This window comes from Melozone crissalis, unplaced genomic scaffold (genome assembly GCF_028551555.1).
Source record: "Melozone crissalis strain CALT ecotype California unplaced genomic scaffold, PUWL_Pcris_2 ptg000198l_1, whole genome shotgun sequence".
Lineage (NCBI taxonomy): Eukaryota > Metazoa > Chordata > Aves > Passeriformes > Passerellidae > Melozone > Melozone crissalis.
Window position 1 is genome coordinate 460,015 of NW_026535962.1, and position 20,420 is coordinate 480,434.

Here is a 20,420-nt window from a genome sequence, read left to right on the forward strand (position 1 = left end):
TTATTGGGGGAGATGGGTTTGGGGAGGGTTACTCGGGACCTGACATTCAGAAATTAGCATTATTTTTAAATAATTGCATTGAATTATCAGAAATGGGACCCTGAATTGGACAGATCAGGCTGAGGTTCAGTTGTATCTTAGGAAAAATGTCAACACTGAAAGAGTGGCTGAGCATTGGAACAGGCTGCCCAGGGAAGTGCTGGAGTCACCATCCCTGGAAGTGCTCCAAACAGGAGAGGATGGGGCACTTTGTGGTATGGTTTGGTGGCCATGGTAGGGTTCAGTCACAGGCTGGACTCGTGGTCTTGGGCCATGGTCAGGGTCCTGGTTTCAGAGCTTCTAGAGCCAGATCATTGATTTGTTGAAATGGTGAGGATTTGGAGATCCTTCCCTATTGTTATTTGGTTTTTGTCTTTAAGAAGGTCTCGAGTTTAGAGCTCTGGGTAGAAAGGCACCTGGAAAACGGCCCCTGGTCATTGCCGGCTGTACCAAGTCCCTGTTTCCCTTATTTTGAGGCACATCAGTCCCCCCAACACACATCCCTTGCTCACAGTGATGCATCGGGAGATGCAGCTCCTGCCCCTAACAATGCAACCGCTGCAGCCCCCTCCTTGCACACCCCGGACCCCTCCTTGCACACCCCGGATCCCTCCTCGCACACCCTGGACCCCTCCTCACACACCCCTGCACACACACGGCTCGGGGGGTCTGCGGGGGCTGCGGAGATGCTGCGGCCCCCGGCCACCCCCGCCGTGTGCTGCCCTCTGCCCGAGGGTCCCGCACCGGCTCCCGGTGCCCGGTGCCCGCTCCCCGCCGGTTCCCCGTGCCCGGCTCCGGCTCCCTCCCGTCTCCCCGCTCGCTCCGGGTGACACCTGCCGGCGGCTGTGCGGGCGGGCGGGGACGCGGCCGAGCTCGGGGAGCCCCCGCCGCCCCCCGCCCCGCGCCGCCGCCCCTCCGTGCGGGGCTGTGCCCGGCCCCGCCACCGCCGCTCTGCGACCGCTGCCACCACTGCCGTCTCTGCCGTCTCTGCCGTCTCTGCCATCGCTCCCCATCTCTGCCATCGCTGCCATCGCTGCCACCGCTCCCCATCGCTGCCGCCGCTCCCCGCCGCTCGCCGCCGCCGCCCCGCGCCCGCGCACTCCGCCAGCCCCGCGCTCCGCTCCCGGCAGCCGCATGGCCGCGGAGGCTCCGGGCGGGCGGCCGCGGCCGGGAGCGCCCTGCGGAGGTGAGGGGGTCCGCCGGGAGGGAGGGACGGAGGGGAGCGGCCCCGGGTGCGGGGACACCGGCGGGGGGTGCGGGGACACCGGCCGGGGGTGCGGGGACACCGGTCCGGGGGTGCGGGGACACCGGCCGGGGGTGCGGGGACACCGGTCCGGGGGTGCGGGGGACACCGGTCCGGGGGTGCGGGGACACCGGTCCGGGGGTGCGGGGACACCGTCCCCCGGGTTCACCTGCGGGCGGGGCGGGGGCAGCGGGGCCAGCGGGTGCCCCCGGCCGCTCCCAGCCCGTGCCCCGCTGCCCTCCCGCCCCTCGGCGCTGCCGATGCCGGCCCGTGGCCGCACAGCCGGTGCCAGCCCCGCACAGCCGGTGCCAGCCCCGCACGGCCCCGCACAGCTCGGCACAGCCCCGCACGGCCCCGCACAGCCGGTGCCAGCCCCGCACAGCCCGGCACAGCCCCGCACGGCCCGTGCTGCCGCCGCCAAGCCCCTGCCGAGCCGCCGGGGAGGCGATGGAGAGGCGGCCGAGCCCCGCTCGCTCCCGCACGGATCGCTGTGACTTTATGGAAGTCATCAAGTATCGCTGCGGCGCGTCCGTGGCCGCCCGGAGCCGCCCGGCACGGCAGGGCGAGGCTGGCTCGCTCCGATCCGGGCTTGTGGCTATTCGCTTAATGGAGATGCGACAGCAGATGGATAAATGAGCGAGGCCGCCGGGTCTCGGAGCGTGCCGAGCCCAACTTCTGAGCGGGGATGGAAGGGATGCTGAGGCGGCGTGCAGACAGGACTGGGAAGGGCTGCCAAGGAGGCAGAACAGCAGGACGAGAGGAAAAGAGAAGGCTGGTGGGAAGGAAGAAAGCAGAAGAAGACAGGGAAAGATCAGTTTAAATCCCAGTGATTTCTTTTTGTTGCCGAATGCAGCCGCCCGCCCTGGCCGAGGGCTGGGTGTGGGTTGGCGGTGCTGGAGGAACAGCTCGTGTTCCTGAAGGGATCCCTCTGCCTGTCCCGCCTGCCCGGCAGCCGGCAGGGACACACACGAGCTCCGCGATGGAGCCCTGAAGTTCATCCCCTGCCGTCCCCCCTGATCTCCCCTGGCACATTAGCATGCAGGGTAGGCTCTGCCGTATATTTATTTACCGGCTCCGTTCGCGGTGCCGGCGCACAGCGCCCTCGGCGCGGCTCTGCCTCCCCAGCCCCGGTCCGTGCCCGGCTGGGCTGGGCTGGGCAGCGAGGGCACGGCGAGCGCTGCCAGGGGAGGGGGCAGCGCCTGCCAGCTCGGGAGAGGCAGCGAGAGCCTCGGCAGCGACGAGGGAGAAGCTGTTTAGTCATCTCTCTATATATACTTTCGCGATGATGAGCGCATTTACTGATTGCTGCTGACTGCGTTCGGAGAGGGAGCAAGAGCAGGCGGCACAGCTCACCTTCCATCCCCAGGAGCGCCTGCTCCCCCTCTCCGTTCCCCACATCCAGCCCCGCTTTGGGCGCCCAGGGTCCTTCCCTCCAGGTAAGGCAGCGCTGCACGATGGGGCTCTCGGGGCGGACGGAGGGGAGAAGTTTGTGCGCCTTTATCCTGAGCCTGTTGCTTTTGCTCCCGATTCTCCCCGGCAGACTGAGGGAGGGAGCGTTTTGCAGAAAGTTTTGTTTTCTGGTGTGGCTGCGAAGGGGAAGGAATGTGTGGCTGACAGAAGACACCGAGCCTTTGGCTCACATATTTTGCTGCAAAGCAAAGGTCTCTTTGCTGCCTGAGCCTGACCCAACAAGGACAGGAGAGGGAAGAAGGGATGATCTCCAGGCTCCTCACTCCCATTAGCACTGTCTCATCAAGAAACTTGCAGTGTGTTTATCAGTCCGATTTCAGAGCAGCCCTGTCTGCTTCTAGAAAGGGAAACTCTGAGATTTTTGGTTTGCCTCTGCTCTCTTGAGATGATGAAGGGACATTGATCAGTGTGGAGCTACTGTGGTAAGAATCCATCCTGTATTTCTGGACCCTTTGGGTGAACAGTCATTTCTGTTCTCTGCCAGGTTTTCCTCCTGAGCTGTCCTGACCCAGGCTGGGTCAGGATTTGGCTGTCAGGGTTTTTGGGCGTTTTTGGGGTTTTTTGGGGGTTTTTGGCTGCAGCAGAGCCAGCGCTGCTCGGGAGGGACCCAGCGCGGTCAGGAGTGCTGGCAGGGACAGGGGGCTCCTCTCAGCCTTTTCTCCCAGATCTCCTTGGCTGTCTCCTTGTCCCCACAGTTATCTGAAGAAAACAGATTCTTCTCTCTGTAGATACTTTTTTGAACCAGGAGGCAAATGATTCTATTTTGTGTACCAGGTCTTCTAAATGTCATCAGCAGGGTGCCGGTCTGCTGTGAACCAGTTCCTTTTAAATTACATGCAGAAATTATGGTAATTAAAATTAGAAATATGGATATAGCTAAATATATGCTTGTTAGAATTAGAGTGTGTCTGTTTTCTATGAGAGCTCCAGACACTGTCAACAGTACATTAGATTTTGAGTCCAGCCAATTGCTTTCCAGACTAAACAGACTGGTTGGCGGTTTCCAAAATCCAAGCAGGCAGAAAAGGGGGATTCTTTCTACATTCTGGAATTCTACATTCTAGAGAAACTGGCTGCTTCATCTTTTTTTTGACTCAGTTTAGGTTGTGCAGGTCAGAATTATAAATCCAGTCCTCTCTCTCTCCCAATTTTCTTTCCCTTCCTTGAGGGAGTGGTAGAGTTCCAAGGACTCGTGGACAAGAAAAAGCAAAACCTCTACAAAAGGGGATTTAATTTCTCACTCGTGGTCCTCCAGATAATTTACAGAAAAAGACTCCTCTTGTTCTCTTGTGTGCATTTTGAGGATCAGATGGGGCAGGTTCAGTAACTCTGAGAATGAAGCTGCGTGCGCTCTGTTGCTCTAACAGCTGCATCTCTTGGACTCAGAGAAACGGGAACTGAACTTCCACAGAAGAATTCCCCTTTCTTTCTCTTTTGCTTTAATCTCCTGTCCCTTTCATTGCTGAGGTATTTATAGCTTCCCCACATATACTGCCAGCATGGAAGGACCCATTTTATCTTTCAAAAATTGATTTAAAAATGTGTAAGTCACTTATGAGTTACCAGTGCTTTATTGGAACAATTATATGTGAAGTATTTATAGAGCCTCAGCAGCTAATGTAGGTAACCTGGAATCCACAGCCAAAGTTATGGAAGTACAGAAGAGATTTCTACTGTGGTTCCCCTGAGAAATCAGGGGAGATGAGGATCCAGTGTGCTGAAAGTGGTCAGGTCACCAGTCAGTCCTGGAGAAGGACACTGGTGATGGTGCTAAGTGAAATTAAAAAACAGAGAAGACAGTTTGCCAGCAGGGAAACGGGAACAAGATGCCTTTTCTTGGTTTCTTGAGTATATATATGCATTTGTATATATTTGGTGATTAATGGATGACATAATTCCTATTTTGCTGCCTCCCGTCGTTAAGTGTCCATGAAAGTGCCAGGATCCACGCTGGTGGCAGAAGGTGCAGTGAGAGCCCCTGGAGATGCCCTTTGAGCTGGCAGAGAAGGCTCCAGTGCCGAGCTCTGCCCTGCTCCCCAGGGCAGCCAGGGCTCACACAGTAAATTCCCTTTGGGGGGACAGAAGAGTGGCGGTGCTTTGTACCACTGAGCAGTTCCTGGGAGGGAAATCCTGGGAGATGTTTGCTCCAGTGCCGTGCAGATAAGCAAAGTGTCTCCTTGGGATGAGCAGCACTGTGGGTTATTACATGTTCTGTAATTACCAAAGCTCTTCAGCGGCGGCGAGATGCTCGCACGAGGGATCTCAATTGTCCTTTAGACAGTAAAATTGCATAGGAAGATGCTCCACATTAAGGTGATGAATGTTAATTTGCCCTGAAGAGGGAGAGCATTTCTGCGAGCACTTCAGGCATTTTCACCACAGACTCATTCCATCATTTTTTATTCAGTATTTTGATGGCCCATTGGAATCAATAATGCTGCAGCCGTACTGGCTGGAATGGCAGCTTTCATGTAAGTTAAAAACTTTAGAGTAAAACTGCCTACAAATAGATAATTAGGCTTTGAAGGCCTGAGTCATTGGAATCAATGGAATTTCCATTGATAAATTGACTTTTGATAGGGCTCCTAATGCATTTTATATGATAATGGCACCTTTCTTCAGATAATTTCATGGCAGAATTAGAAAAGCACTAGGGATATGGAAGTAAAAGCAAGTTAAAACAAAAGTTAAAGACTGTAAGAACTCCGACCAAAGATCAAAAAGATAAAACAAACTCATGGCTAGAAATGGAAATGCAGTTAAGCCCAGTCCTGGGCTCTCATGGTGTGTGATTCCACTGCAGGCCGATTCCACTGGAGTTCCCAGCTCTTTCTTGACAGCTGTAGTTAAACTGATGAGCACAGGAGGCTTACACCTGGGGAATTATGGATTAGTCTTGTTTGTGAGGAAGCAAATATAAATTACTGTGTTTATGCTACTTTTAAAATGCTTTTAATGAGGAATCATTTGCTATTCAAACTTTCCGTCTATAAGAATGCCATAGCCCCGCTGAGCTGATTATCACATGCCTCGTCCAGCACCATCCTCCACCAGTGGCTGGTGTCTGTGCTGGTCCTGGGCTCTCCCACCCACCGGGGCAGGGCGTGACTGTGCTGTGTTCTCTTCTCCTCTGTGTTCCAGATGGAGCTGGTGTGACCCGCAGCAGCGCCCAGCAGCCTGCCCAGCCCCGCCTGCACTAACGCGCCCGGGCTCACCATGGCAGCAGGGGTGGCAGCCTGGCTGCCCTTCGCCAGGGCGGCCGCCATAGGATGGATGCCCGTGGCCAACTGCCCCATGCCGCTGGCGCCCACGGAGAAGAACAAGAGGCAGGATGAGCTCATCATCCTCAACGTGAGCGGCAGGCGCTTCCAGACCTGGAGGACTACACTGGAGAGGTACCCGGACACTCTCCTGGGCAGCACGGAGAAGGAGTTCTTCTTCAACGAAGACACCAAGGAGTACTTCTTTGACCGGGACCCCGAGGTCTTCAGGTGCATCCTCAATTTTTACAGAACGGGCAAGCTGCACTACCCCAGGTACGAGTGCATCTCTGCCTACGACGAAGAGCTGGCCTTCTACGGGATCCTGCCCGAGATCATCGGGGACTGCTGCTACGAAGAGTACAAGGACAGGAAGCGGGAGAACGCCGAGCGCCTGATGGACGACAACGACTCGGAGAACAACCAGGAGGGCTCCATGCCCTCGCTGAGCTTCCGGCAGACCATGTGGCGCGCCTTCGAGAACCCCCACACCAGCACCTTAGCCTTAGTCTTTTACTACGTCACCGGGTTCTTCATCGCCGTCTCGGTGATCACCAACGTGGTGGAGACCGTGCCCTGCGGCTCCGTGCCGGGGAGCAAGGAGCTGCCCTGCGGGGAGCGCTACGCCGTGGCCTTCTTCTGCCTGGACACGGCGTGCGTGATGATCTTCACCGTCGAGTACCTGCTGCGGCTGTTCGCGGCGCCCAGCCGCTACCGCTTCATCCGCAGCGTCATGAGCATCATCGACGTGGTGGCCATCATGCCCTACTACATCGGCCTGGTCATGACCAACAACGAGGACGTCAGCGGGGCCTTCGTCACGCTGAGGGTTTTCAGGGTTTTCAGGATTTTCAAGTTCTCCCGCCACTCCCAAGGCCTGAGAATCTTGGGCTACACTTTGAAGAGCTGTGCCTCCGAGCTTGGCTTTCTCCTCTTTTCCCTCACTATGGCAATCATCATCTTTGCAACTGTGATGTTTTATGCGGAGAAAGGGTCCTCGGCGAGCAAATTCACCAGTATTCCTGCTTCCTTTTGGTACACTATTGTAACCATGACAACGCTGGGGTGAGTATTACTTTTCCTTTTCCTGAGCAGCAGGCGAGCGTGTACGGGGAGCTTGACTTCAGCTCCTCCTCAGCGTTTTCCAGGGTGCATGTTCGAGAAGGGGCTGGAAGTGTTCAGGGCTGGATTATTCCTTGCCTTACAACTCCTGCAGTTTGCGTGCGGTTGTGTAAACCAGAAAAAGCTCTCACACCCACCTGACAAATGCTCGGCACCGCGGCAAGCGGGTGCAGGAGGAGCAGAGTGGTGGAGTAGCAGGATCTGATTCATCCCTGCAGGAGGGAGAAGCTGCCCCGGGTGCAGGGGCTGGAGAGGAGCTCTGCTCGCTCTGACACTGGCTCCGGCCACGCGTCTCGCACCAAGCTGCTGATGGGTCTCTCGTGTCTCAGTCCTTGTTTCTCCCCTTGACCTGCCAGGAAGCACAGATTGGCTGAATCCAGGTGGATGTTGTGGGTCACTGTGCTGGAATACTCAGTGATGGCCAGGATGTGATCTGGTTTTCACTCAGCTGAGCAGGAGAGGGGCTTCTTGTCTGTGCTTAGCTGTGAGTCTGAGAACCCAGCGTGCTGTGGCGGCTGCAGTGGAATTTCAAACATTCCCAGGGACAGGTACAAAGATAATGAAATCAAAGCAAGGGCAATGTAGCCTGGAGGGATCTTTCCCCCCTTGTGGTTCATTTCTGCCTCACAGATGTTGTGACTGAGATTATAGATTTGTGCTTCTGCTGCTCTGAACCAAAGCCCCTGGGAGCAGAATGGCCAAACCCTCACCCTGACAAGGCTGTGCAGAGGAAAGGGGGCATTGCAGGCTGCTCTTGGGGCACACACAGAACCAGGATCGAGGGCAATCTCCCCATCCCACACAGCAAAACAGCGCAGGAAATCTAGAGTTACTTTGCAAAGAGTTTTCCCACTGGAGAGCTCACACGGTTTAATACTCAGATGTAGACAATTCTCCTCCTTGTAATGCAGGGACCACTTTTTCTCTAAACTGCTTTTGATTTTAAACACTTCTCTGTGCCTATTATACATGAACAGGCTCACAGTAGCACTTTTCAATTATTAAAATCATAATTCAGCTGTCAGAAAGGCGCCGAATCTGGGCATATGACAACTGAAATCTGAAGTTCTTCATTAAGTGCAAGTGTAGAACCTGTTTGTCATAGTCACCTAAAGATCTCTCATTCTTCCTTTTTAATAACGAAGCAAAGTTTGCAGGTTTATGGCAGAAGCTGTTCCTTCCCCTGGGGAAGGTAAAACTGAGAAACCAAAGCTGGGCTTTGCATCCCAGCCCTGCCCCAGCTCAGCTCTCCATGCTCGGACTGGTCCATACTGGTCAGTGCCCCACTCCTGTCCCCACCACAGGGTCTGAGCAGGGACATCTGCCTTGGGTGTGGCTCCTTCAGGGGTCTCTGCACGAGGGGAGAAAATCCAGCTTTGGAGATTCCATAATTATATGGATAATGATATCCATATATATATATAGATATAATATTTCCAGGTTCCCTTCAATAACGATCACACCGTCCTGGCACGGACACAGCCTGCACACCCATTCACACTCAGAGCCTGCACACCCGTTCCCACTCGTGCTGTCACACCTTTGTGACAGGAGCTGGGGTCAGGGCTGGCCTGGGGGGGCTGGGAAGGGCCCCAGGACGTGCAGAATGTTCTGGAAAGCAGCTGGGGCTCTGCTCCCCCCGGGCTGGGCTGGGTTTGGGCCCCTTCCCTCCCGTTCTGGGCACAGGGACAAACCCAGCGCTCCCAGGGACCTCAGGGCGTTCTCAATTTGTTGTAATCACAGAAATCACAGAGGAACAAGTGCTGGAAATGAGCTGACATGGATTTAAGAAATTAGACATTTAAACGTGGCTTTGTAAGGGTTCACTGGGGAGGGACCTAGAAAATGCTGTGAAGTCTGAGGGCTGAGGCTTTGGGTGTTACTGATTTGGGACTTTCAGGCTCTTTCCACCTTCCTGGCTCCCCCTGAGTGGGGTGGGGGTTCGCCATCCAGGGCTAACCCTCCTGGCCCCTCCATCTCCCCAAAAATCCCTCCAGCTCTGACACACTGGCACTTTCAGGCAATATTTCATACACATCTCTCCTCAGAAGTCTTTTCAGTCTGTTTGGAAGGATCTCGTTGCTGAGGAGAGTGCTGGCAATTCCTGCTGCACAGAATGCAGCCAGGGTCCCAGCGTGCTCCCAGCCCATCAGCCCTGGCCACTCCACTGCTGGCTTTCAGCAGCGCTCAGAGCTTTTATCCAGATCCTAAACATTCCCTGCCTTTTCCCTTAATAATTCAGCCAGCATTTAGAACAAGAAACTATGAATCATGACAGTTTTTAACTCAAAAATCACATATATATATAAATAACTTGTTTTCACCAGCAATACATTTAAACCCAGATAAGTGCAGCTTTCCCTGAGGCTGGAACCCCAGCACTGCTGTGACAGAGTGCCTTAGAGGAGTGATCTGCAAGGTGCAGGATAACTTTTGCCCTGTTATAGGATTAGCTCCATTTGTGTCAAACCAAGGTTTACTCACAACAAACAAACAAACAAACAAACAGAGCCAACAGCAGGAGACCATTAACCCTCCACTGTCCTGTTCACCAGCTGCTCTCCCAGACTCCCAAGTATCTTTGGGATACAATCACATTTCCAGACTGACCCATAAATAAAATGCAATAAAAATGCATTTCTTCCTGAAGGTGAAGCCCAGCACAATAAATAAGCACTGGTTTTGGTGGGGTTACCATTAAATCAGTTTAGAGAAATTCGGGATGCCTTGCAGGCTCCTTAGGCAGCTAACAGCCCAGGGAGACAGGTGCAGCAGCTTTTCTGGAGCGGGAAACAAAGCAAAAGAATTAAATTATCCTGACCCTGCATCTCCCATCCCTCTGCTGTGCTCACCAGCCCTGCTTTAACAGAGGCTGTTTTTAATTCAACACAATTTAAATTTTGCTCAGGAGGCTTTATAATGAAAGCGTTATTCTTGGGCGCATCTTAAATCAATCTGAATTACTGAAACAACTACTCAAAATTAATTCAAACTCAGCTCTCCAATTCATGCAGAAGCATTTTCCTCGGGACGCCAGCAGCTCCCCATCTCCCCTCTGTGTCCTGCCCCAGCTCTGCAGTGCAGGTGCTGCCAGGAGCAGCAGGGCCAGCCCAGCACCTCGTCCCTGCCCTGGCTTTAGGCTAATTCAGTGTGCAGTGGGTTCACACCTCTGCAGAAATGGGTGAATTACAGTGAATTTGGCTCCTTGGTGCATTGGTTTTCATGGAATCACAGAACGGCTGGGGTGGGAAGGGACATTAAACCCAGCTCATTCCATCCCCAGCCACAGGCAAGGGCACTTCCCACCAGCCCAGGCTGCTTCAGCCCCACACAATATTCAGTTTTATTCACTTTTAGGGGAAGCCTCAGGTTCTGCTGCTTCCCCTCACGTGCAGCACAAACACGAAACCTCTGTCCCCCCACTAAACCCCACGCCAGTTTTGCCCAGAGAAAGTGTTTTTCCACGCTTTTTACAGCTGTTTTCATTTAATCTGACAGCAGCAGTATGTTTCAGACTCCTAGGCAGTGTCCATGACCTGCAGCAGAGGCAGCAAATTGTAAACATAAAACTGTCCTGCATTTCAATTTCAGCTGGTTTCAAGGAGATCTCTTGGAGCTCCTTTAGGCACTGGAAGGTGCTGTAAGGAGGCAATACTCATGCAGGAATTGCCACTGAGACCTTTGGGCCATTGGAGCTCTCTCGGAGCTCCTTTAGGCACTGGAAGGTGCTGTAAGGAGGCAATACTCATGCAGGAATTGCCACTGAGACCTTTGGGCCATTGGAGCTCTCTCGGAGCTCCTTTAGGCACTGGAAGGTGCTGTAAGGAGGCAATAATCATGCAGGAATTGCCACTGAGACCTTTGGGCCATTGGAGCTCTCTCGGAGCTCCTTTAGGCACTGGAAGGTGCTGTAAGGAGGCAATACTCATGCAGGAATTGCCACTGAGACCTTTGGGCCGTTTCTGCCCAGAGAGCAGCAGTGCCCAGCGGGAGGAGCAGGGGCTGGGCTGGGTTGGGGTTGGTTCTCCTGGGGGATGCTCTGAGCAGTTTCCCTGGCCCAGAAAAGCTGAGCTCCCCAGCCCCAGGTGCTCTGGGAGAAGCTCTCTGGCTGCCTGTCACCCTCACCATTTGCACAACCATAATGGCCTGGAGAGCACTCTCTCCCTTTCAGGGCTGGCTGCTCTGCTCAGTGCCCTGACAGACACAGCTCAGTGCGCTTGGACAACACAGGCCCGTCTGCAGAATTCATTTAGGGAACCAGGTTAACACGGCAAAGTCGATAAAACAGCCCTGCTGGCCTGCTTGTGTCAACAGCCTGATTGGAAGAGCTGCAATTTCTTGGAGGGTTTATTAGCTGAGTGTGCAGGGAGCAGGGTTTGGGGGTAGGGTCTGGTTTGGGCTGTCTTGGCTCAGCTCTGCCTTTGCCAATGCGGATCAGAGGGAACGAGAGAACGGGCACCTGAGCACCCGCGCTGAAAGGACATCAGTCTCTGCTATAAACCCTTATTTCTGGGGTTTTCTCTCTTTATTGGTGTTCCGTGGTGGCCAGGAGGGGGGATGGAGGGCGAGCAGGGCTGCGGCACGTGGGGGCCGTGGTGCCAGAGCCGTGCCAGCCGGGCTGAGCCCCGAGCACACCAGAGCAATGCTGATCTCTGCGCAGCCAAACACTCGGGCTGATCTCTGCACAGCCGAGCACTGGGGCTGATAGTAACCTTCATTCACCCTCTCCACACACACCAAGAGCAGTTTGCAAGGCAAGGAAAATAACAAATCATCTCTGGAGCGCTGCCATCGGGGAAGATTGCTGCTTGGGCCAGGAGCCACACCGCGCGTGTCAGGGCTGTGGGAGCTGCCATTACACTGAGCCAGGACAAACTCTGATAGAAACACCGCTTTGCATATTTACCATCACCTGTGGGAGGGTGCATGGGGTGGGGGAGTTTCCTTTGTGGAGGAAGGGCTGGAATTTCACCGCTCTCACCGTTTCCCATACAGCCAACTATTCCTCATGTCCACGGGCCAAAGAGCTGCTTGAATTTAATACACAGAAAGTCCAATCAAGCCATGAGCTGATGGAGCTACACAAAGAGGCCATTTCCTTGAGCTTTCATTCTCTTCACTGCAGCTTCATCTCATACAAAACCTGGATCGGTTTTCTTCTCCTAATGGATTTACAGATATTGTGTGCGAAATGTCTTTGTATCAGAAACTACAGATGGAACCTTTTCCCTTCACTATCTTGATATAAATCTCAGGCAAGCATCTCATTTTTGAGCTATTTGTATTCACCAGAACCCCAGAAGTATTAAAATACCTTTATTCATTCTTAGGGCAAGTGGAATTCACTGGATTTTTTTTTCCCATCTTAAAAAAATCATCCGTCCTTACGCTTTTTGTGGCTTTGGATATTTGTAACAGTTGCACGTATGTGCAAACGCACCATTTTTAATGTGCAAGACAAAATAACTTGCCTTTAGGGTAACTCATTGTGTGAGAAGTGAATTATTTTGAATAAGGCTAAGAAATGGTGCTGACTAAAATTGTAACGTGACTGCTAAATTTACCAGTGGAAGCCTTGGCAGGGATGCATCTATAGCAACTGATTTACAGATTTTTTTCTGATCTCCTCTTTCTTTTTTTCCCCTCTTTTCTTTCTAACCTGCCTCCCAGTGAGTGCCTGAGAAATACAGATTAAAGATAACATTGCATTTTCATTGGAGATGAAGGGAAGTGATTGGCGTGCTGACTGGATCGGGGCTATTTTTAGTCTCATAAAACGATAATTTCATAACGGAGCTGACCCAGTAAAAGTAATCAGTTTACAGCCATCAGCTGGAAATGAGGGACAGAGTAGCCACTGCCAGTCAGAGCAGGAGAGGGGAAGAGAAGGAAAGGCCCTGAAACCAATTAGCCAAAACTAATTAGGGTCCTTAGCTAATTGCAGCCCGTGGGGTGTGCAGGGAGAGGAGCACAGGGAGCTACTGAGTGCCTGAGCCTTGGCAGCCCCTCTGGCAGGAGTTTGGTGCTGCCAGCACCATCCTCATCCTCACAGGGGCATCTGGGCACCCATCCTCACCTGCCCTGCTCCCCCGGCATGGGGCTGGCACGGGTACCCAGGAAATACAACCAGGAAAATAACAGGAGATGTTTTTACTGCCACTTCTTAAGGGATCTGTGCATCCAAGGATGGAGTGGCTGACAAGGGGGAATGGCTCCAAAATGCAAGAGAGCAGGTTTAGATTGGAACTGGGAAGAAATTCTTCCCTGGGAGGGTGGGCAGGCCCTGGAGCCCTGGCAGTGCCCAAGGCCAGGCTGGACATGGCTTGGAGCAGCCTGGACAGTGAAGGTGGCCCTGCCCTGGCAGAGATTAAATCAAGATGCTCTCTAAAGTCTTTCCACCCCAAAGCAATCTGTGATTCTGGGAATGGGGACAGCTGTGACAAACCCAGCTGCTTCAGGCCGTGTCCCAGCACTGTGATGGAAGCACCTTCAGCCAAGCTCTGCCTTCTCCTGCATACACAATGCCTGCAGAAACTGCTTGTGTCTGTTTAACTATTTACCACTGCTCCATTAGAGCACACTCCAGGGCTGTAATTCACCTCCCAAAGTTACAGCCGAGCGTGGAAGAGTTATTTTAAAATCAATATCTAACAGAATGCCATTGTTCCAACATTTAAACCTGCTGGGAAATTACCACGAGGCACGTGGCAAGTCAAATCACTGCCTGCCAGAGGAGGAAACAATTCATTACTGCTGCTAGAGGGGCAAGTCTGCACTGCCCTTCCACCAAAGGGGCAAGTTTGCACTGCCCTTCCATCCTGCCTCAGGAATGACGCTGGGCAGGCTCCGAGCCCTTCCTGGGTAAGCTCAGAGCTGTTCCTGGGCAGGCTCAGAGCCATGCCCAGCTCCCTCCCCGCTCCACCGCCCCAGGATCTGCTGCTTCCATCTCAGGCTGCCATCTGCAGCAGAATCCAAACACAGATCAGCTCTAGCCTTCTGCCTCAGGACACTGAAATTTGGCTGAAGTGCCTGCCCAGAAAGCCCTTGAGAAGGGCTCCTGGAGCCCTGAGCAGTGAGGCCCTGAACGCTGAGCTGGAGCGGGGCTCTGAGCTCTCGGTGGGTCTGTGCTCTGCAGCCTCCTCACAAAAAGGTGAAATAATTCAGGTTATAAATGCTGAACACACGGGGAGAGGCAGCAGCTGCTGCTGGATGTGCTCCATGCTGGGTTTGCTGAACATCCCCTGGCAGTGATATCCTGGCACCCCTGGCACTGGCAGTGACACCCCGGCAGTGCCCCTGGCACCCCAGCAGTGCCCCCAGCCCCAGGACCTGCTGGGCACTCTGAGCAGCTCCTGGCAGCCCAATGCCCACCCCAGCCCTGGGCTCTGTGCTCAGTGGCTCCCTTTGCCACCCCACAGCCACAAACTGCTGCTGCTTTTCTCATCCTGCCTGTGGGCACAGGGATCCACATCAGATGGGAAAACAGCAGATGATAAAACCTTGAGTCATTTTCAGCCTTTAATATGCAAATGTGCAGCCTTGATAACGAGATTGCACCCCACCACCAGGCAGCCCTTTTCCCCCCTTGTTTACACCAGGGAAAACATTTCTTACTATTATTGAACTTTGCTTGTTTTCTCATGTAGTTAGGATCATGGAGTCCCAGAATGGTTTGGGTTGGAAAGATCTCATCAGCTCCCACCCCTGCCATGGGCAGGGACACCTTCCACTGTCCCAGGGTTCTCAGAGCCCCGGACACCTCCAGGAGTGGGGCCACAATCCCCAATTCCATGGCTGCATGCTCCACGTCCACTGTCGGGGTGTGATTTGCACACAACATGTGCACATCTCCCTCTGTATTTGTGTGATCTGGAGCACAAGGGAGCCATCCTCCTCAAACATTAATTACAGCCACTGTGCTGAGAACAAAAATAGCACTTTATTTTTCAATGGGAAAGGATTGAGCAAGCCAGCTCTTCTCACAACCTGGGCAGCAATAAGCTGCCTTCAAAGGGAAAGCTGAAGCGAGGGAAAGCTGCTCTGAGCTGCTTTCTCCTGAGTCCTGAGACTCTGGGGCCTGAGCTGGGATCAGGAATGCTCTGTGCAAGCAAAGCCAGCCCTGTGTCCCTGCTGCAGTTTGGTTCTCAGTGCAGAGCTGCAGGACTGAGCCCTGTGGGTGAAATGCCCACAGTGTGCCCCCAGTGTGCTCCCAGGGCCGCTGGGCACTCGGGCACTGGGGGAACTGGTTCCAGTGGGTCCTGCCAGGGTGGGCAGGGGGTGCCTGCCCCTCTGCCCCTCTGCCCCAGCCCCTGCTGGCCCGGCAGTGCAGGGAGAAACTGATCCTTCCCTGCCATTGAGCTCACAACTCATTCTCAATCACAGTCCTGCTTCAGTGGGGCTTTTCTGATGTTTACATCGTTTCTTGGGCTTTGTCATCAATATTAATGTGAGAAAAGCTCTGCTGGCTTCTCTGTGCCTCTGTGAGGGGAGATGGAACAGCTCTGACAGCTCCCTTACTCCACTGCAGCAGAGCCTTTTTCTAGTAATCAGTGTCGGCAATGAGTAGAAACAGCTCCTAAATTTACCACGTTGAGCACGAATCAATGGAGCATTATTGCCAGCACACATTCCTCACTGTCACACATCTCACTCGTGCTGCTGCTTTGGGAAGATTTAAAACCCCGTCTCCCACCCAGCTTTGCACCTGAGGTACCCTTCCTGCCAACCCCACTCTCTTATCCCTGCATAATTACCCAAAATATGAAATCCCAGCTCCCGCCGTGCCTGGGTGTGCTCAGACCTTCCCCCAGAGCTCAGGATTGTGTGCAGATGGGCAATCACGGGCAGGAGGCAATCACAACTTCTCCTTGGTGCCTCTTTGGTTCTCCTGCCCACCTGCATCTGCCCGACCGTCTGTTCCTCAATCCTGGAGCAGCCAGGATGGGTCCCACTGAGTCAGACGCTGCTTCGGTTCATGAAATGAGCTGGCAAGGCACCCCAGCCTTGGCACACTCCAGACAGAAGATTTCAGCCCTCTTAGATGCTTTTCTGCTGGGGAGGAATGGCAGGACAGATTAAATAACAGCAACGGCCATTCAGCAAGGCAGCTGTTGAATGAAAACATGGGAATGCATGAAATGAGGTAAAAGTCTCCTCCAGCCAAGGGTCAGCACGAGCAGTAAGCTGGGCTGAAGGGATACAAGATTTTGGGCTGCAGAGGGCTGAGCAGGATGAATTCCACCACTAATGAGCTTAGTGAATAAGCTCATTACCTAATGAGCTCTATTGAACAAGCTTGAATTCCTGCCTGGGGAAAGCCCCGCCGTGGCTCCAGCATAGGTAAACAGCTCCATCAGTTTGCACACACGGCCTGCTGAGGCCCAGGGGCGCAGCAGAGCCTTTCCCCGAGCTCTGGGTGTCAGGAAGGATCAGCAGAGAGCACAGGCTCGTTTCCAGTTCTGTCCTCTCTGCACAGTTTGGGATCTGGACGAGGATGCACCGACACGACTCGGTACCTCTCACTCGTCCTGGTAACTTTCCTTCAGCATTTACATCAGAGCCTTCCTCCTAAGGCTCTGCAGAGCTGGGCTGGGAAACCTCCAGAGAACCAAAACTCTGTCAAAAACACTCCTGAAATGGTTCCAATGGTTCATCTCTGTGAGTCTGCATCTAAAACCCAGCCCTGCCTTGGTGCCTGGGGAGATCTGTCAGAGTAGATGCCAGTTCCGAGGGTTTGGAAAAGACCCAGAGGAAATCTCACAGTTTGTTACCCAGAAAGGCAGCAGCGCCTGCAAGGAATGGCCCCTCATCCCCTCATCCCCACCTCTGCTTGGTGCAGCTTTCACTTCTCCTGACTTGGAAGTGAAAAGGGAAAATGAGATTTCAGAAAAGGAGAAGAGATCTACAGATGAAATCTTCATTTGATTTGACACAGCAACATTTACATTTATTTTTTACCATTTCTTCTTAGATTTTCAGCGCACACTGAAATACTGTCTAAAGCACTCAGTTCCCATAGTTGTGCCACTCCAAAACCCTGGCACTGCCCATCATTTGTCTGCTTCCATCTGAGCAGGGCTAAAAATGTTGGAGGAAGAAAAGGGAAAGAAAATAAGTGACTTTTCCAGTAACATAGAATGGCTGGTTTGGTGGGAGAGAGAGATTTTGAGTAGAAAATCGGTGTTCAGGCTTTAAGAATATAAATCTTCAAGCTCTGCACGCATGCCCTGAAGTGCAGCCCAGGGTAAACAGACCCAGGCAGGACGTGTCAGGACAGATTCTCATGAGTGCAGCAGGGAAGTCTGGCACCACATGGACTGTGAACTGGAAATGAATTTCAGCAGCTTTTGTGATTCACTTTTTGTCAGAAACAAAGGCTGTGCCTGGAGCTGCTCGTGTGCCATGTCCAGGGGTGCCTGCAGCAGAATTCCTGCACTCGGAACAGGCTGTGGCTGCGTGTCCTTCCAGGGGCTGCGTGTCCTTCCAGGGGCTGTGTGTCCAGGCTGTGGCTGTGTGTCCAGGCTGTGGCTGCATGTCCTTCCAGGGGCTGTCTGTCCTTCCAGGGGTTCTGGGAACTTTACAACCAAATCATCACCAGTGCTTAGGACACAGACAAAAAGTTGCTCCTGAGGTGCTGGCACCCTCCAAGTCTGACCTGAGAGGGTCAGGAAGCCCTCAAGGGAATTGAGCCCCTCTTGGAGGCGCCTGTGCCTGGCTGGGCTCTGTGGATGGACGGGTCTGGATCCTGCCTGGGCAGGCCCTGGGAACCATCAAACCCCACAAGGAGCAGCAGGGAATGAAGCCTGGTTTAATGAGGCCTGGTTTAATGAAGCCTGGTTCGCAGAGCTTTGCTGATGAAGAGATTGCACTCGGCTGTCAGTGAGAGGCCTTTTCCTGCTCCACGTGCCCCCCGTGCTCACAGCTCACTCAGCAGTGTGCCAGGAGGGCTCTGAACCACGGGGAAATTGGCTTTCTGCCCACTGTGAGTGACAGGCCTTGTCAGGAATGATCTGTCTGAAAACTGAGCCCTGCCCAGGGGTGTCTCTCAGACAGACAAAACCGTTCTTGAGGCATCACTGAGGGGCTGGAGCTCCAGGCAGGCCCTGGTCCCACACAGAGGAGGCCGGGGCTGCCCTGGGCTCGTGGCCATGGACTGAGGTGGCTCCTGCACATTGCCAGCTGCCATCAGCACTGCAGGGACACAGGACACAGGCAGAGCACGGAGCTCAAGGACAAACTGCTCCTTTCCTTCCCCAGGTCCTGTCAGTGCACAGTGAGATCTCTGCTCACTGCTCACCCATCCTGTGCTCAGCCCAGGAGCGGGAGGGGCAGGGCAGGGTTAATTCCTAAGGAGTTAAATCCTAACAGACTCATTTTTAGGGAGTCAGGGAAGGAAAGAGCTGCTACAGAAAGGGAAAAGCTTCCAAGGGCTGGTCATTGCTGCTGCCTCTCTTCATGCTAAGATCCTCCCAAAATGGCATTTTGTTCCTCCAGGCCCCACAGGGGTTTGTGGTGCTGTTTGGGGCTGTTTGGAGGGAAGTGACCCCAGCAGGGCCCCAGCAGCTGCCAAGGCTGCCCTGGGACAGCTCCAGCTGCCAGAGGTGACCACAGGGATTGATGTTCTCCAGCTCACTATTGACACGTGGGCTGGGTAAATGAGATTGGCTCTGGCATCTCATTCCCTCTCAATCCATCTTCTGCAGTGCTTTCCTCCCCTCCAGCCTGCACATGGACAGGTCAATCAGTTTAGTTACAAATGTGGGACACATCAGCTCCACTTGCAGCCCAAGGTGAGCTCATGCAGCCAGAGCTTACACTCATTTTTGCACCAGACAAAAGAGCAACAGGTTCCTTTGCAGTCAAGGAACCTCTCCACGTATCACTGGACTGATAACAAAAGGAATAAATAACTGCAGAGAAGTGAATTTTAATGACATTTCTGTACCGAGTCTGTCAGAGCACACTACAATCACTTATTCGAGTCCACTGCCTCCCTAGATAAACACTGACATCTCCATTCTGCAGGTGCACAATCCCAGTCAGAGAAAGGCTGAATTCTCCTGCACAGCCCACACAATAAAGAGTTCCCTGCACACCCCAGTGGAGCGGGGAGCTGTGCACTCCTCAGAGCCTGAGGCAGCTCTGATCAAAGCATCCCTGCTTCCAGAAACACCTTGATGTGCCCAGAGGGTGGCCAGAGCAGGTCACCTCCTGCAGCCAGGCCAGGGTGGCACTGAGATCCTCTGATGTGTGCTCAGAGGCTCAGCCTGGCACCTCTCCAGCTGTAATTCCCTTGCCCGTCTCTGGAACATCTGTAGGTTCTGCTGCCCAGGTGGGGCACTCGGTTCTGTTCTCCCAGCTCAGAACCCTTTGAAGAGCAGAGGCACAAACCCATTCAGGAGCTCTCTACTGGGGTCAGCACAGACCGGTGTGCTGCTTCTGTCCCTTTAGAGAAGCCCACAAAATTCTGCAGGGGCCAAAACAAACAGGAATGCACAAGCAGCAGCTGCCTCAGCCTTCCAGAAGGATTCTGTGGCATTCCAGGAACCCGCAGTGCACTCTAAACTTCACTTTGGAATGAAGGACACTGGGATTTTTAATTGCCTCCTAACCTTTCATTAATTGGGCTTTCTGCAGTGAGCAGCACCACAATAGCAGGTCTGCAGCCTCATGCAGAATGCAAATGGGCCACAATGAGGGAGGCACCTGAGGCAGGCCCAGCCCCAGCGGGAGCTGCTGCTCTCACCCACCCCAGCAGAGACTTCCTAATGATCCCCTGGCCTTTGTTTCACTGGAATTGCTTTCAGAACGAGCAGCAGCGTCTGAGAAGCATTCCCCACACAGCACAAACGTTGGCATTTGCTCTTTGGAGAGGCACAGAACAGCTCCACAGAGTGATGGCTCTCAGCAGCTCCAGAAAGTCACATTTGAAATTTGTTTCCATCGTAAGGAGTCTAGTGAACAATTTTGTCAGAAAGACTCATTTGCATCATCCCTCCCATTTATGTTTTCACGTAGTTTCTGAACTTGCCATAAACAACAGCTCTGTGGTGATAAAAGCAATAATCCCAAGGACAGGGATTTGTGGAAGGCCTCAGCTCTGTGCTGCAGCTCAGGAGATTGGACAGCACTCCCAGGGATGCGGTGGGGCTGTGGGGGGGGTCTGTGCAGGGACAGGGGGGACCTGGATGGTCCCTGAGGGTCCCTTCAGCTCAGGGCAGTCTGTGACTCTGGCTCCATGCACCCCAGCTATGGGAACACAATTCCCCTTCCCCGTGGCCATCTCA

At 53.6% G+C, this 20,420-nt stretch overlaps 1 protein-coding gene across 1 annotated transcript in view; it reads left to right on the plus strand.

Moving 5' to 3' along the window:
- Positions 1-1,162: 1,162 nt before the first annotated feature.
- Positions 1,163-20,420, plus strand: part of KCND3 (potassium voltage-gated channel subfamily D member 3) — a 92,790-nt gene continuing 73,532 nt past the window's right edge. Inside the window, exons 1-2 of the mRNA XM_054293988.1 lie at positions 1,163-1,225; positions 5,894-7,077. Coding sequence (XP_054149963.1) covers positions 5,969-7,077 — 1,109 coding nt within the window. The 5' untranslated portion in view covers positions 1,163-1,225; positions 5,894-5,968. The remainder of the gene's footprint in view (positions 1,226-5,893; positions 7,078-20,420) is intronic.